Source organism: Phaethon lepturus, unplaced genomic scaffold (assembly GCF_000687285.1).
Source record: "Phaethon lepturus isolate BGI_N335 unplaced genomic scaffold, ASM68728v1 scaffold31643, whole genome shotgun sequence".
Classification (NCBI taxonomy): domain Eukaryota; kingdom Metazoa; phylum Chordata; class Aves; order Phaethontiformes; family Phaethontidae; genus Phaethon; species Phaethon lepturus.
This window is the reverse complement of record NW_010531735.1, coordinates 1-15,700: the sequence shown is the minus strand read 5'-3', so window position 1 is coordinate 15,700 and position 15,700 is coordinate 1. Positions and strand designations below refer to the sequence as shown.

The 15,700-nt window shown below is 45.9% G+C and overlaps 1 protein-coding gene across 1 annotated transcript; it reads right to left on the bottom strand.

The window, feature by feature from the left end:
* Positions 1 to 2,970: 2,970 nt before the first annotated feature.
* On the bottom strand, positions 2,971 to 15,544 carry NCSTN (nicastrin; the record flags this gene model as incomplete). Its single annotated transcript, XM_010284657.1, has 16 exons — positions 2,971 to 3,604; positions 5,139 to 5,351; positions 5,675 to 5,826; positions 5,964 to 6,051; positions 6,568 to 6,663; positions 6,926 to 7,028; positions 8,307 to 8,476; positions 8,624 to 8,701; positions 8,875 to 8,979; positions 10,382 to 10,534; positions 11,118 to 11,227; positions 11,676 to 11,826; positions 12,013 to 12,158; positions 13,225 to 13,343; positions 13,846 to 13,969; positions 15,440 to 15,544. Coding segments are annotated over 16 exons (2,036 nt in total), but the record flags the coding sequence as incomplete, so codon positions are not given.
* Between the last annotated feature and the right edge of the window lie 156 nt (positions 15,545 to 15,700).

The following is a 15,700-nucleotide window of genomic DNA, read 5'->3' as shown; positions in this document are numbered from 1 at the left end:
TTCTACCTTATTAAGCCAGCACACATCAAAATACATGTATCTACTCCTCAGAACTCAGCGATTTTGTTTCTATCGCAAAGATAAAAATAAATCTACATATATACCAATACTCAAACTACTTTCCACATTAATTTACTGAGAAGGCACTTATTCCCCACTGCTTATTAGCATTAGGGATGCTCTAATTAATGCACATAATCTCAGGAGTGATGGAGAAAAGTGTACCAGGGGAGTTATCAACTTTAAGGTTTGTGCAGCTGAGGACAGCTGCTGTTATACCAGGATGGGCAGGAGGAACTAGAGATACAGCTCAGCCCCAAACCAAAGGCAGCTACTGTACATTACAAAGGAAAATACACAAGGGGTCAAGCCCATTTCATTTTTAAAGTGGGGACATGTACCTCCTGCAGATAACTGTACTCAGTCTGAAGGCATGGAAAGGATGGCTTAAGAGTGAGCCTTTCTAGGGCTAAGACACTAAGTCTGGGCTTAAAGCAGCAGACAGCAACTCCCTAAGGGGCAGCGATTTAGTAGCCGTACACAAAGCAGCAAAGGCTTTCTTGGTCCCAGCGGAGGGGAATGAGCACTCCCAAATCCACTGTCAGCTCTTTGTTTGAAGATCAGGAGTGAGACTAAACGATTGAATAGGTCACAGATCCCGATTCCTCCCAACTTGCCCCATTTATGATCTGCAGAGAGATGCAGGTGAACATAAGACCTTTTCACATGGTCTTGCTTCTGTGTAAAATGGGATTTCATTCTCCACGACACACAAGGCAGCTCCTTTCACCAACATTAGCTGTTCTTTAACAAAGCACCTTTGTGTTTCAAGCACTGTTCACCTCAAGGAATGAAGAGCATCCCCTCACCCCTGTGAAACAGGGCAGTAGCAGGGTCCGTGCCACCATTGAGAAGGGCCCTATGAGGGGAAGGGAAGTGGCTGCAGCCAGCCTGGGGAAGGACAGGGAAGAGAAACCTCGGGACTAGGACTCACTCTCATAGCTCATTGACTTCCCAGATGAATCCCGCAATCCCGACTATTTCTTCCCCACCCCCTTTCATCCAACACTCAGGCCCAATTCCCCAGAGGAGGGAAGGCTCAGATCTGCATGGCGCAAGCCTCATCATCAAAAGCCAGCTGAGCAAAACGAATTTACTGACCATGGCAAAACACAACAAGGAGGGCTGGAAACACCAATGGCTACTGCCTACCTTTTACCCCTCTGTGCAGCGACACTGCTGGCACCAAGAGAGTTTCAGGGACATGTAAACCCCCAGCTCAGGGTAAATTTTGGGCTGACAGTCAAGCAAAGACTTGCAGTGTTCTCCAGCATTGGCAGGAGGAGGGAAAACGTGTCTCTGCTACAGCGTCTGCCAGCCTAGCCCCCGTGCTTCTCCCTTCCTTTTGTCAGCCACTGATAGGAGGGTTGCTCATTGCACGGTCCACAGGGGAGACCTGTTGGCCATCCAAGGAGCGGCGGAGGCACAGGCAACGGAGACAGCTGTTTGTTCGCCTCGCCAGAGAGCAGATCTGAACAAAAAGCTGGGAGTGGAAAATGGGGCTGGGAGTGGTAAAAGGGTTTATTTCTGTTTGTATGGGGAAAACAAGGAGGGGAAAAAAAAAATTCTAATCAGAAGCCTTCAGGGGAAAAAAGACAAAAAGCCCAAACCCAAGCACAGGATCTAGATCTGAAAGACAGAAGAGAGCGCAGTATGGGAAGGACACATTTTTAATTGGAAAAATTATCAAGAACCTTGTGTATATTGATCCAATTTGCTGATTAGCCATCACTGATCCCACCATCTCTCCACACAGCACTGCTCCACCATGAATTAAGCATTTGCATTTTGATATGTAAAAAAAAAAAATAATAAACTTACCTTAGGGAAGGAAAAACATATTCTACAAAATTCTTTGCCAGACCCCAAGATATCTTGAGGTCCTCTGTCTCACCCAAAATACTTTCATGTACAGAAAGAGTCTACTTGGATAATTTTGGGGAACTGATTTTCTTCTGACAAAGTTGGAATGAGTCCAAAGATTAAGAGTTAGAGGCTATGAAAATCCTTATTGTAAAGACAAGATATCTCCATGTAAATTGAGATACGTCTTCAGCATTGCTAGGAGAAATTAAAAGAAATCAGGCACAGAAACATTCCACCAAGCATCAGGAGCAGTTTCCTGATAGCAGGATGCATTATCAAGTGGAAGAAGTCTCCCTCAGGGTAGCACTGAAAGTACAAGCTCTGAATTACTTTAAAACTCCAGAGTGTATGCCTAGTTGAGAAAAGTCTTAAACACAATAAGCGCTCACTGTCCTCTAGGGAAGGGAAAGTGATGTCTGCTTTAGTGCTAGTCAGCTCCGATTTCTGGAATTAGTCCTCTCTACCTACTTTTGAGCTCCTCGCTTTGGACAACAACGCTACTGCACGATTAAATCACGATTGCTTAAGAACAAGTGCATTTTCATACAGAAGAAACACCCAGGAATATCCAAGTGCCTGGTCAGTCACAACCGCTAGCCCTGAGAGCCCAGTCTTGCTGGGCACTGAGAACAGCATCGAAGGAAACAAAGTGTGTGAGCATACTCATTAAAAAACACGTTTATTATACGAGCGCCTAGAGATCAATCGAGACCAAGGTACCATCGTACAAAGCACTGTTTGGAGTGATCAGCCATCCCTGCCTTGGAGAGCTTACAGTCTAAACAGCAGTGAGTTAATTCCCTGTCCTGTCTGAGGGCACAATGTCTTTCTTTTGACCAGCTGTAAAAAGAATTAAAAGTTTCAATGCGAGTCAAAAATCAAATCAGATGTCCTGGTTTCTCCCGAGACCAAAACATATTGCAACACCCAGTGGTTTTGGTCCTTTTGGCAGCAACTAAGACAAAACAGGCAATGGGTTAGTTTGTAAGTGGAAGTTTTTTTTAATTAAATGGAACTATTTATATATATACAAAACCCAGAAAATATTGCACCATTAAAAAAAGCACATTTTACATCTAATCACCTGTTAAACACACCTTGCCCTCCCTGCATTGTAGTATACACAGATTCACAGCAACTGTTGGACATTAAGAAGCAACCTGTGCTGTCAGACACCATGGAAATCTGCTGGTCCACATACATCCCAGAGAAAATACCTTTACCCTTTCCACCCTTGCCTTCATTTAGGGAACACATTCATCACATTGTCGTCTCAGTGGCATTCAGGACCAATCCTCTCAAGTTGCTCAGAAGTAAGGACAAATTAAAAAGAAAGGCTTTGGGAACTTCTCAGTCACAGTTTCATTAGGGCTTGGCCGGCACGGTTTTCTGGGAAAGTCTCTTACATTTTAGGGCTCAGTCCTCAGAACCCGAGCACAGAAGCTCTGGAGAGAACCATTTGCATCCCTATCCAGAGAGAGGGGCATTCCAGTGTAGTTTTATCTTTGACAACTGTAATCCAAGGGCTAAGACTTCTCAAGCCCCAAGAGCATCTTCAGTAAGCCACGGCCCCAGGGTCCCGCGGGATGCTAAAAAGTACATCCGCTTTGGCGTTGATAAAATACGTGGCGAGGAGAGAGAAGATCAGAATGGCAATGCCCACAACCAAAGTGATTATCTAGGAAGGGATGAGAAACACTTAGCATTGTTGTTACAAACACAGACCTGCAGCACCTCACAGAATTTGCATCAAATGGGGGCCTCTGTCAGAAAGCTACAGAGACCAGCTCACTATGAGGCACTATGTACACTGAAATAAAAAGATACTCCAAGGACCTTACAGACTTGGACAAAAGCAACTGCCAGATAGCATCAGGTCAGCTTTCAATGTAGTTACCAACAGTGCACACAAACCGATGTTTAAGAGAAAAGGTAAGAAAGCTGTATTACAGATAAAGAACGTATCATGTTTCAGAGCGGTCGACGCAGTTCGCAAAGATTTTTAGCAAGCATTTCATGTAACACTTCAGCTATTCCTGCACGAACTGTCATCTCCTCCAGCAAGGAACTGTAAATGCCTTCAACAAGCACAGTTGCTGGCAGAATCAACATCTGCCTTTGCATAACGGAGATTACCTCCTGCTCAGCACCTTTGTTGAAGCCTAAGTGCCAGACCAGTCTAAAGCCTCATTAGATTCCTTCCTGTCAACCCTTCTCCTTGCACGGAAGGACTGCCGTTCCCAGTCTCCCCTGGATATCTCAACAGTTCCCACGCAGTGGCCAGACACCGACGTGCCACTACAACTCTCTCAGTACATTTTCTATTGGGTCAACACTTCAGGGATGGCTGGGCTCAGACTGTGCATCTCCAGGGCACCAGGATCTACTGGGCTGTAACAGGCCGAGAGACACAGGCAGGGCATTGTGCTTGCCTGAGTGTTAAAAAGGCCCAGTGCCACATAAATAAATTGCTCAGATTTCAAATAACCATCCGAGAGATGCAACAATTGCCTGGGCTTGCATGGCCTTTGGGTGGCTTACTGCTAGCACATGATGACGACAGCGCTGTGGCTCCTGAGTCTGTCCTGACAGGGTATGACATCATTAACAGCCAACCAGAGGGCATCAAAACAGGCACAGAGTCCCAAAGTGACTGTACGCTTAACCCTTATTCTGCTGGCACTTAAGCCACATCACAGCTGGCTAAGGCCTGCTTAGAATCTGAGACACTGAATCAACAGCAGCTTTTGTGAAGGTTTGTGCAAGTTGTTTTGGCGCTGTCGAGAGGGGATTCGAACTCCTGGAAGGAAGATCAGGGTTGCACATCAGGCAAAACACCTTAATAGCCAGGTTCACTGGCTTGGCTTCCTGTGCTCGGGGAAGGGGTTAAGACTCCTGTCACTTCTATCTTTTATTCACACAGCTCAGCCTGCTCATGGGACTCTTGATTATTCTGCACTGTCTAGGCCTCAGCGACTAGGTTATTAACCCACAAATGGCTGGAGGTGGTAGGGTTATCACCAGTGGCGCAGTTTTGGTTACCTCATTTTCAGGAATCAAAGCCTGGCTGTTCTTAACTGGGGAGCTCACACAGGATGATGGCACAAGAACTTGTAAAAAACTCTGAACTGCTTCTCCAGCTGTCAGGAGACGTTATTCAAAGCTAGCCACATTTTTTTTCTCTACTTTTTCAGAGCTGTACAAAAACTCACCTCTAGCTCCTTGCTGGCTACCAGAAATATTCGGGCACGGATCTCTTTCCACCTACTCTCTGTCCATGTGGAGTACTCTGTAGATCCCCATTGTCTCAGCTCAAAGGCAGGAGAGAGTGCTTTGCTTAGGTGAACAGTTGACCGAACACAGTAAGGGACTCGTGATGTTGAGTTAGGGTCCAGGGAACCCTGCACCCAGGCATATTCATACATCTGCAAAGAAAATGGGAGAGTAAAGAGACAGCAAAAAAACATGAACAAATAACCAGACTATCTCCTTGTTCTGGCACCTTATCCGTGTCACTGGAGAGAGAGAGGGGCTTTACGGACTGTTCTCACTGTAAGGGGATCCTTTTGCCCACTTCTCCCCTGCCCTGGGGCATTAAGATGCCTCCTTGTTGGGAGGAGTTTCTCAGTTCTCCCATGTATTAGAAGCAATAGAAAGCATTCCTAACTAGCTTTCCTCAAAAGCAGAAAACAGCAAATTGGACAGCAGATCTATCCTTACCTATCATCTCACTCTAATGGATACTTACTTCTTTCTCACTGCTGGGTGTTTTTTCAGGGTTCAGACACTCTTCCTTGGTGAGGTTAACAACAGTGCCCGTGAGGTTGGCCAGGACATACTGGACAAGATAGGTAGTGTTCACAGGGCTGGAAACGGCGACGTAATGTTGGGGAACATCACCTGGAACAGTCAGAGAAATGAGATTGGCGGGGAGATGGCCAGAAGCAGACAATGTTAGTACGGCGCTTTAGAAAGCTGCCGGGTAACATATGGGGTCAAACCCATTCTTGTGTTGTTCTTCCCTATGTTGCTCTTACCCAAAATTCCTTTTATGTCTGGTTTAATGATGGACTGAAACCAGGAATTGTTCATTTTAATCAGAAACCCATACAGCATTCGAGAGACCTGGGAAGAGATGGAAATTGGTTTATACAAAGAGGAGAGAATATAGCATTTAACAGCTATACCTCTGAAGAATTATTTGGCTGACAGATGTTTCCCACTACAGGGGCCACCAGCACAGCAAACGAGGGACTATATGTCACAACTGTCTAATTCAGGACTGAGCTGTGAAAATTGGATTTGATTCCAGTTCCACTGACTCTTTAGCTGATCCTTGTGGCACACATTGCCATTTCACCTCAGCTTCCTCTTCTGCTTTGGGGAACGAGGATTAAGGAGCTCTGTTTTGTAGAGGGCTCCTGAAGCTTAGTGTCTGCCTTGAGATTGAAAGGCAAGGAACTAGGGAAAGGTGAAAGGTTTTTCATTCAGCTGTGGCGGGGAAAGAGAGAAGGGGAGAGGCAAAGCTCTCATGGAGACAGACAGGACAGCATGCTGTGTAAACACATATAAACAGAGACAGAAGGGAAGTACGTGAGGGCTCATCAAAGATGCCAGGGACTCAGTTCCATCTGTTCGTACCGTTTTTGGATCTGCCTGAATAGCAGAGGTGTTGTTGGCTCCCCCCGCAAGCCGGTAGAGAGCACGGGCGACCACTGTGGCAACTTCTGCCAGGGACTGCAAAGGAAGAGTGCTCTGTGTTAATGAAGATAGGCAGATCCAGAAAAACAAGCAAGGAGAGCAAGCCAGAATCTAAACATCCACCAAAACACTTCCGTCGTGCTAGCATTTGAGTGCCTATTGTCTTTGTCACTGTACAAAGCGCTCCCACCTTCTTTCTGCCCTTTTTGGAAACAGCTTTCCCCCTCTCCCCGTGACCATGCTTCTATCTGCCCCTACACAGGGCCCCATCCACCCCAGAAAATGCAAGAGTAGGAACCTTGGCTGTGTCTGTAACATACTCCAAGGTTTCCTCAGGGCTAAGCCCCTCGGGGTATTGCATCCGGATGTTCTCTGGAGTGTCGTACATGCTCTGGTAGTATCTGAAAAGAAGAAGGCAAACAGAGGTTTGGGAGGGGCAGAAAGAAACCACAGGGCATGGAATTCAATTCAAAGTGTGCCTAAAGCAAACAGTGGGAGCAGTCTCCTGGGAACAGAGATACAGCCCTGCCAAAGCACTGCCCTGCCACACGCTCCTTAAACCATTTAATGAGGCTTTATAATTAACTTGGCCCTTCCACAGCGTCTCCCATCTGAGGATCTCCACACAATTTACAAGCTGTGATTAGCTTTCAGGTGGGCGACAGCCCAATCTATTAAATGGGTAGAGAAACTGAGGCAAGTACAACCCAAGCAGAAGGTCTCCTGGGAAGAGGGCTTTTGATACAAGTTGTGCCAGTGGATTTTATTAATGCTTTATCTTGAAGGCGGTGAGGAATTCCAAGTGAACTCTATGACAGATTTATACCAAGGCATCTGCAGCACACGTAGCTGAACTGGGAATTGGGCTGAAGGCCCACTGCCTGGTCTATGCACCTGACATTCCCAACCAACCTGGGACTGATCCCCTCCATCTAAAGATGGGTCACGCAGTAGTGAGTTGTGCTTTCCTCCACCCCAGCTCTTCTTACCCCTTTAGAGCAGTGCAGATTTAGAGGTGAAAGGGAAACTAATTCCCCTTGATTGCTACAGAGATTCTCAGAAACAGCAAAGGATAGAAGATGAAGAGACAATTTGAAGAGTTTAGGGAAAAGGGGAGACACATGTCTGTCCTCTACCCCACATTTCTACTTCCAGCGTTGAAAAGGAGCAGGGTATCCCCAAGGAACATGTAGTAAGGTCATGTGGGGTGAATGAAAGTGCCCTTTCCATTGCCTGGGGCTTTCTGCCATCAAAAATAGAAAGCTATATTAACAAAAAAAAAAAAAAAAAAAAAAGAAGAAGAAAGAAGAAAGAAAATCAGACCAAAAAAAAAAAAAATTAAAAAAAAAAAAAAAAAAAAAAAAAGGCAGCTAGCTTCTGGAAGAACAGATGAGGCTTAGGCACGCTCAGTTGCCATTTGCTCACCTCTGGCTTCCAGCCAGCTGTGGGGAACATTTTCTGTACAAAACTGGATTTCTTTCGGTTGTCAGAATAATTATGTTGCGCTTGTTCAATTACATGGCACACGTTTGCTCCTCTGCTCCCCCCAGAATGCCCCTCTACACGTATGTTAGCCAGCACACCCCCGGCAGAGGCGTTGCAGGAGCTCAGATGCCCTCTGCCGGCTCCGCTGCCTTTGGCCATGGGCCAGCCCGTGCCCACTGACCCCGGAGAAGTACCTGTTCTGGAAGGCAGTCCTGTGGTCAGTTATGACCACTCCAGGGATGTGCCGGGCCCGAAGGAAGCGCTGGAAGGAAGATGGAGGAAGAGGCTGCGAAAATCCAGCTTCTTGCAAAGTCACATTTGCTCCCATGCTGCTATTACTCAGAATATCTAGCAAGTTTCTAACCTGAAAGAAGAGAAAAAGGCACTGTTTTGCTGTTCTTTTGGATGTGTGGTTTCTCTGTAAAGGTTAACATCTTGATTGTCTGCAGCGTGCTGAAGATCCCAAAGCATTTTAGAGTTAGATGAACACCTACAGATTGCTTTCTATTACCTGCACTTCAACAGATTCATTCATCCGAGACACGGGGTCTGTATGCATCCATAAAATTGAGTCATTCCTTAGAGCCACCTTCAAGAAAAAAAGCAAACAACGTAAGTACATGATTGGACATCATGTACTTGCAGAGCAGTGAAGTCTAGTCCAAGGAAAAATCAAAACCAGTGAAAGGCTGGCTGGAAAAACCACAGGTAAATTATCACAGAGAAACAGGGAACAAAAAGGTCCCCTAACTTATCCCACACCTGATTCAATTCCACAAATGAATGAATATTGTCCAAGCGGAGAGGAAACTTGTCTTTTTCCATATCATACACCATTCGTGAACTGCCAATGTAATCAAAGGTCTCCTGCAACAGAAAAAAAAACAAACACACACGAATCACATATGGATAGCTGCCTGGCACAACTAACAGCAATATTTGAGAAGCTGAGGTGGAACAAAACCCAGAGTTTGGGGGCCAACTACTGCACCAAGGACTTCTGAAGGTGCGCATAGCCTGGCGCACACCAGAAGACCAAAGTAAATATTACATTGTGCCTGGCTCCGAAGACAAAGGTATTGAAGGAAGGGATGGAGCAAAGGACAGAAATGAAGCCAAAGAGAAAAAAAAAAACCAAACAGGGGACAGCTATTGAATTCCACAAGCAAGGAAGGCACAGAGGCAAAGTCAGACTTAAGTGAGCACCTATATCTAGCAAGATACTGTTACTGTGAGGAACAGCAGAGACGCATTAATACAGCCTTTACTCTGGCATAAGTAATCCTCTTTGGTTTCTGATAGTGAGGACAGCAAGTCAGGGAAAAGGGCAATTCTTCATTCCAGGAATTAAACGTATGCAGGTTTCCTGAAATGAGGGTGTCTGTTTCCCTGGAAAAAAGGGAGGGAAGGCTAGGTGACAGAAATGAGTTTGTCAAGGGAGCTGCAAGAAGCTGAGCACCTCCCGGCGAAGAATAGGTGCCCCTAAGAAGAGAATCTCCATGTCAGAGAAGGCAATGAAGTCAGCCAGCCACCAGACTTCCCCCTTGACTAATTTACAGCCAAGTCTTATCATTCCTCCTACATCCTGGGAGCACAACAGAGAATGTCCGCTCCATAGCGCTGTACACCCATCTGCCCCAGGGAAATTCTGACTAGGGATGTAAGTGCTGAGGAGGGTGAATGAAGGGAATCACATGGCTGCAGCATGGGGCTGTGGAAGCCTCACAAAGCTGCACAAAAGAAGCCATCAGTCTAGATGCCTTGAGGGGAACATCAGCTGTTGGCCATCAGTCCCTCCTCCACAAGCTTGTTCTGCTTTTCTACAGCTGCCAAATCCAGTGCTGGGCTCTCAGAAATGAGCTACATTTTGCTGCTGTCAACACATATATATTTTTAATCTAGCCTTTTCTGGGCTTCATTTCAGAACTTAAAGCTTGGCCATTGCAGTTCATCCTGAACAGGGTGAGGCAAAAAACAGACATACAGGCACACTGGGAAGAGACAGGAGGGAAAGCAAAGTTTGACTCATTCATCCAGAATGAACTGTGGGGCAGAATATGCGTTGCCCCAGTGGAAGCTCCATCTGCTGTTGTTATCCCAGGGCAATTAAGATCCTGTTCGCACTGGGGGAGCAGAGAGAACCACAGTGTCGGGATGCAGACAAATGACTCCATACAAAGAGTAGGGAAAAAGTTCATTTGCAGGGAGCCAAGGGCTTATTTGCTATCTTAGAATAAGCCAAATGGTGGGGCGATGCCTCTGCTCTTACCCCTTGGAAGAAGGTGAACATTATATTCCTCTGCAGCAAATGGACATCTGACACTTTACGAAGGGCTTCAGCAGCAGCCAAGTGGGTCACAAAAGAAGAGACAGCACTCTCTGCCCCAGGTGCAATGTTCCAGAAGAAGGAATGGCTGTCAATCTGTGAGTATGAACAGGAGGTGTAAGAAATGCGCACACAGACAGAGGAATACTGTATTGGGAAAGCACATCTATCACCTTGCTCCTGTCCCACTCATCCTACCGATAAGGGTAGGACCAAAACATCCCGCCTAATGAAACTTAAAATACCAATTGCATTGCTGTGGCAGTCCTGAGGCCTCAGAGCCCTGCCACCGCCTCCCAATATAGATGAGACAGCCATGCTGTCTCCTTCTCTGCAACGCTTTTTAAGGATGTGAAATATCTTAGGAAAGCATAAGAGACATGCTAACTATTTCTATTTGTCTGGTTCCATCAGTGAAGAAAATAGTGAAAAAAGTCTCCCATAACAAAACAAAGAAACAAAATGAAGATGTCCTTATACTGAAACAATAGGTAAACCCACCAACTAAAAGGCTTATACCTGCAGAAACACAATAGCCAGTCAGATCTAAAAGAAGGTTTGGAACATGAGAATAAATGAAACTATGTAAGAGGAATATATTCCCATAAGACTCTAGGCCCACATCTTCCCAGAATCCTTCCCGTCCATGCTCTACAAAGCAAGATTAAGAGGTACCTACTCGTGTAGCCACAATAATAACTTCCTTCTCAGGATTGACTTTTCCAGAGGAATTGATAGGTTGCAAGGTGCTCCACACATTGTAATCAAGAAGAGGATCACATACAACCTCTAGGAAGCAGAAACAGCATCGCTTGAGTTGAGACTACAACAATGACAAGTGACGAATGAGCTTTCTGGTCAGCTGTAGCTCACCAGTGGTTCTCAGCAGGAACGTCACTGGCAAAACATTCACCAGGACCAGGATTTCAATTCAGGTACACACAGTCTAATGGAGCAGTAATCTCAGAGTCACTCTTGATGATCTATGTAGCAGGTATTAGGTACCTTTCTCAGCCAGCATCTTTTCTACATACTATTTTCTAAACTGATGACAAACATAGCCCAGAATTCCTTACCACTTCACTAGTTTATTTTGAAAAGGCTCAGCTGGCAAGTAAGCCTTTAGGGAAACTCTAAAATTTTCCTTCTTTTGCACAACTGTATTGCACTGGGATTTTTAGCACCACCATTATCCCATGTCCATATTCCCATGACAAGGAAAGAGGAAGCTGCTCACCTGGATTAATGCTGAAGGTGCTTTGGAGGGAGCTGCGTCTCATGCAGGTAACAGTGCTGGTGACAGCATGCATGTGGGAAAAAAGCTGCATGGCACACAGGGGGTACTCAGGGCCAGATCCATCACGAGGGACATTATGGTCTTGATAACACTGGATGGAAATAAAATTCATTACAAAACAGCCTTTCCATAACAGCGTTGTGTACTGCATATAAAATTGGACCATATATTTTTACTGTAGATTTCAACGTCTAAGTTGAGAGAAAACAAAACTTCTGCCCCCCTTCCTGAACTGTGCAGCAGTTCCCCTCTTCTACTTATTGAAGAAGTGAAGTACCTGCTTAATAACTTGTGTCTCATTGGCATCTTCAAGGAGAAAAATAGGGAAGTCAAAATCCTCATATGAAAGCCCACTCCCCACAGGATTCCACACAGTCTTATTGCAGTGTGCAAACTGAGGGCCATAATCTTTGGAATAGACACCTGGAAAAAAGAAAAAAAAAAAAAAGAGGCAAATCTGAGCCTGCAAGAGAATAACAGACTGCAGGAGAGGTAGGACCTGCTGAGAAAATATCAGCAGATACAGAATGAGCACCATTATGGGCTGAGGAACCAGCTGACAAAAGCTTGGAGAGATGGAGTTGGTCACTGCATGAGGCAGAGTGGCAGAGACAGAGTGCTGTGCCACACAGAGAGAATGAGAAACATGCATGCTCAAAGCCATCACATGCCAGGAGGCTGGCACGAGCACTCAGTGAGCATTTATCACATGCTGAGAGAGCGGAGGAGGCACACAGAGAAACATTATACTTCAAAAGGCGGAACATACAAACCCACATTTTCTGAGCTCATCATGGTGCTGGAAGTACCCCTAAGGCATCCATAATGTGCCAATCATTTTAACACCTAGATACTGTGCAAACAGCATGAAGGCTGAGACATGACAAATGCCAGCACACCAAACTCATCTCAGGACCATACATGGCATCCTTCACAGCAGAAAGCTTTGTGCAAACTACAGAAGGTGTAGCAATTTCTCCCTTCAAAGTGCAATACAGTAAATTTGCTGCATGAAAAGGTAGCGAAATGAAAACCTAACTGAAACCACAGGTGGAATCAGGGAGGCAGAATGTCATTTTAAAAAGTAGCGACCGGCCCCAAGAGGTTAACACACGCTCCACTCAATCTACGCAAACACAAGACGCTTGAATGATCACGTGTGGACAAAGTACAAGTTTCACATGTTAAAGAAAAAGAAGTTACAACAACCCTTGGTCAGGTTTAACAGTTTAGTGACTTAATGCTGTTTTAGCCAGCTTATGTAACAGTCTTCCCCCAAGCTCCTGTTCCAGCCCTTGTTGAAAAACGGCGAGATACCAGCTCAGTCAAACTGCTTTGGAAGAACAGATTGAGCCTGTTACCTTAAACACCATTTTGACATTAAAGTGTAGCTGCAATTTCAGCTATCCTTTGCACTTCTTTCTTTGACCATACAATGTAAAGGCACCACTTCTCTTTCAACAAGGATAAAGACTTAACGTTTCCTTACCAAACCCATCATTGGGGCACTTCAAACCAGGAGAGAATCCCTGGGGAGGGCTAGGCTTGGCAACAGCCACAGCAAGGCCCGACACTCGTGAGGTTCCCTTCAGCTGCAGCATTACCCTCCTGGAGCAGAGAAAATACAAGTAAAATATTGAATTCATTAATGAAGAGTTACAATCCAAGACATGCTGATGCTGACTGATTACAGTCAAGCGTGTGATGATGCTTTTGATCAAAATAACCAACACGTCCATTTTTCTTTATCTTCTCAGAACTTGTGTAAGATTATGCATACAGCAACAAGCAGAGAACTTCAGCCACTTATTTCCTGCTCTGCCCAGGAAGAGATATGACCAATCTTAATTGCATTGTTTAATGAACTTTAGTAACTGCTACAGTGATGAACATGGCATGAGAATTTACACAGAGCAGAGCTCTTCTAACATAAAAGCAGCCCATTTAAGAAGAAATAAATTCAGGCACTAAAACACAGTAAACCCACAAATGTTTCAACCTCATATACTTCAGTGCAGTCAGGGCTTATTCTGCCATCTGCCACTTGAAAAATTACATTGGTCTTTTGGGCTCCAGTCACCCTGAAAGATAAAAACTGATGATGACTGACCTGTTGAAGAGGTTTCCATCTAGCAGTATCATGTAGGGTGGGTGTGGGCCATCAGTAAGCACCCAGTTCAGGTCCTCCTCCTTCTCAACCACATGGATCACCCCCGTATCTCCGCTGATAGAGGCTGTGGAAAGACAGCGTGCCCTTCATGTTTCACAGCGACCCACTTCCTTCATGCCCCCAAACCACCCCAGAATGGCAAAGCAGTATATTACTAAGGGCTTTAGGGAAGAACAGCTAACGGGATTAGATGGCTGGAGGAAGCAATTTGGTGAAGTGGCACCATTTAGCTAGAGCAGAACAGAAAAAGGAACAGTGGCTTTTAGGAGGGAAAGAAAAAAGCTGAACAGCATAGATTAAGAAATAAGCACTCATGCTTTGAAAGCATCTTTTGTTCAAGCATGTCAAAGCACTTAAGGACCATCAGCTAACTAAGCACCATGAGTCTCCTGTGACTGAAGGGAACAAGGGAAGAGAGCAGGAAACTGAGGCCCTGACACAGAAAGGCACTCGGAGGAGACAGGACCTGCCTCCAGGACCAGAGTCACAGAAGCAGTTTAGTGCTGCCCCTCAACAAAGGGTAAAGATTGCAAATTCAGAAACTGAGAACTCAAAGCACGAGGCCCAGAGGGGAACAAGGTGCAAAAGATTGTGCAGCAAAGGGGACTAGCAATAAAGCAGATCCACCGCTTGTCATTTCACCCCATTCCACAGAAAATGGATGACACAGAAAGCACCTTCATAAGAAGCTACTGATAAAAACAAGCACTTTGTCAACCCCCACAGTAGTAACTGCTGTCATTGTTGGAAACTGCCTGTGACCGGGAAGGCAGGATTGTGTACGGCTGTCTGCCCTAACACTAGGCTCACACAGAGGGCGGAAGAAGAGGCAGAGAACCTTGTATCCTCAGTTATCTGACAGACCAAGCACAGCTGTGCTGCCCTGTAGCGGCAGCTGACAACCTCTGCTGCAGGGAGTGGCTCACTATGGAAGCAAAACTGAATTGGAAATGAGCAAAAACGCTGACTCACACTAACTTCAGCCAGGAATACTGCCTGAATGGCATTCCCTTATCCACCTTTTAATTTTAAGTCATGCAGCCCTACCCTCCCCATTTCAATATGACAGAAAAACCTCACAGAGTTAACAAGCACTGCACAAGCAGCTCAGCCAAACCCTCAGCTTCCTTCAGATGCCACCTTCTCACTTCTTCACCTCCTGATCCCTTTCTCTCGTACCTCGTTAACTCTAATGCATTCTGCAGCGCTCACAGCTTTGCCTTGTACCCCTAGAAGCTGTGGCTTGGTTTTGTCCTGGGTCTGCACTGACTGCATAAGCTCAAAATGCATCTCTCTGCCTTACCAAGGATTTTTGAGGTCGGCAGGAACACAGTCTCTCTAAGGTCTCTACCCCTCAGTTTAGGAGAAACAGGTCAGCATATTCAGCCTTACCAGGTGGAAAAGAGGGCAAACAGCGCTGAGAACAAGGGCAATACTGATCTAGGCAAGTCCAACAGGAGAGCTGCATTACACCCCATCACCCACGGCAAGGCCATCCCCTGGAGCAGCTCTGGGGCCCCACAGCTGTACTCACACTGGCAGCCGATCTGGTGGGTGGCATTCAGGAGGCGAACGCACGGTGCCGTTTTGTTCAGGGGGATATAGATCTTCCTCTCAACAGAGTTCCCCTGGCAGGAGCCTGGGGAGAAGACACAGCCCCACCTCAGTGGGAGCCAAACCAGGGGCTCCCCACACGTTAAAAGGCTCTCCCCAACCCAGGAGGGAAAGACGAGCCCTTCCCCAACATAAAGGGGGCCAGGCGAAGGCTCCCAGTGCCGCCATCTCAAAGGGGCCA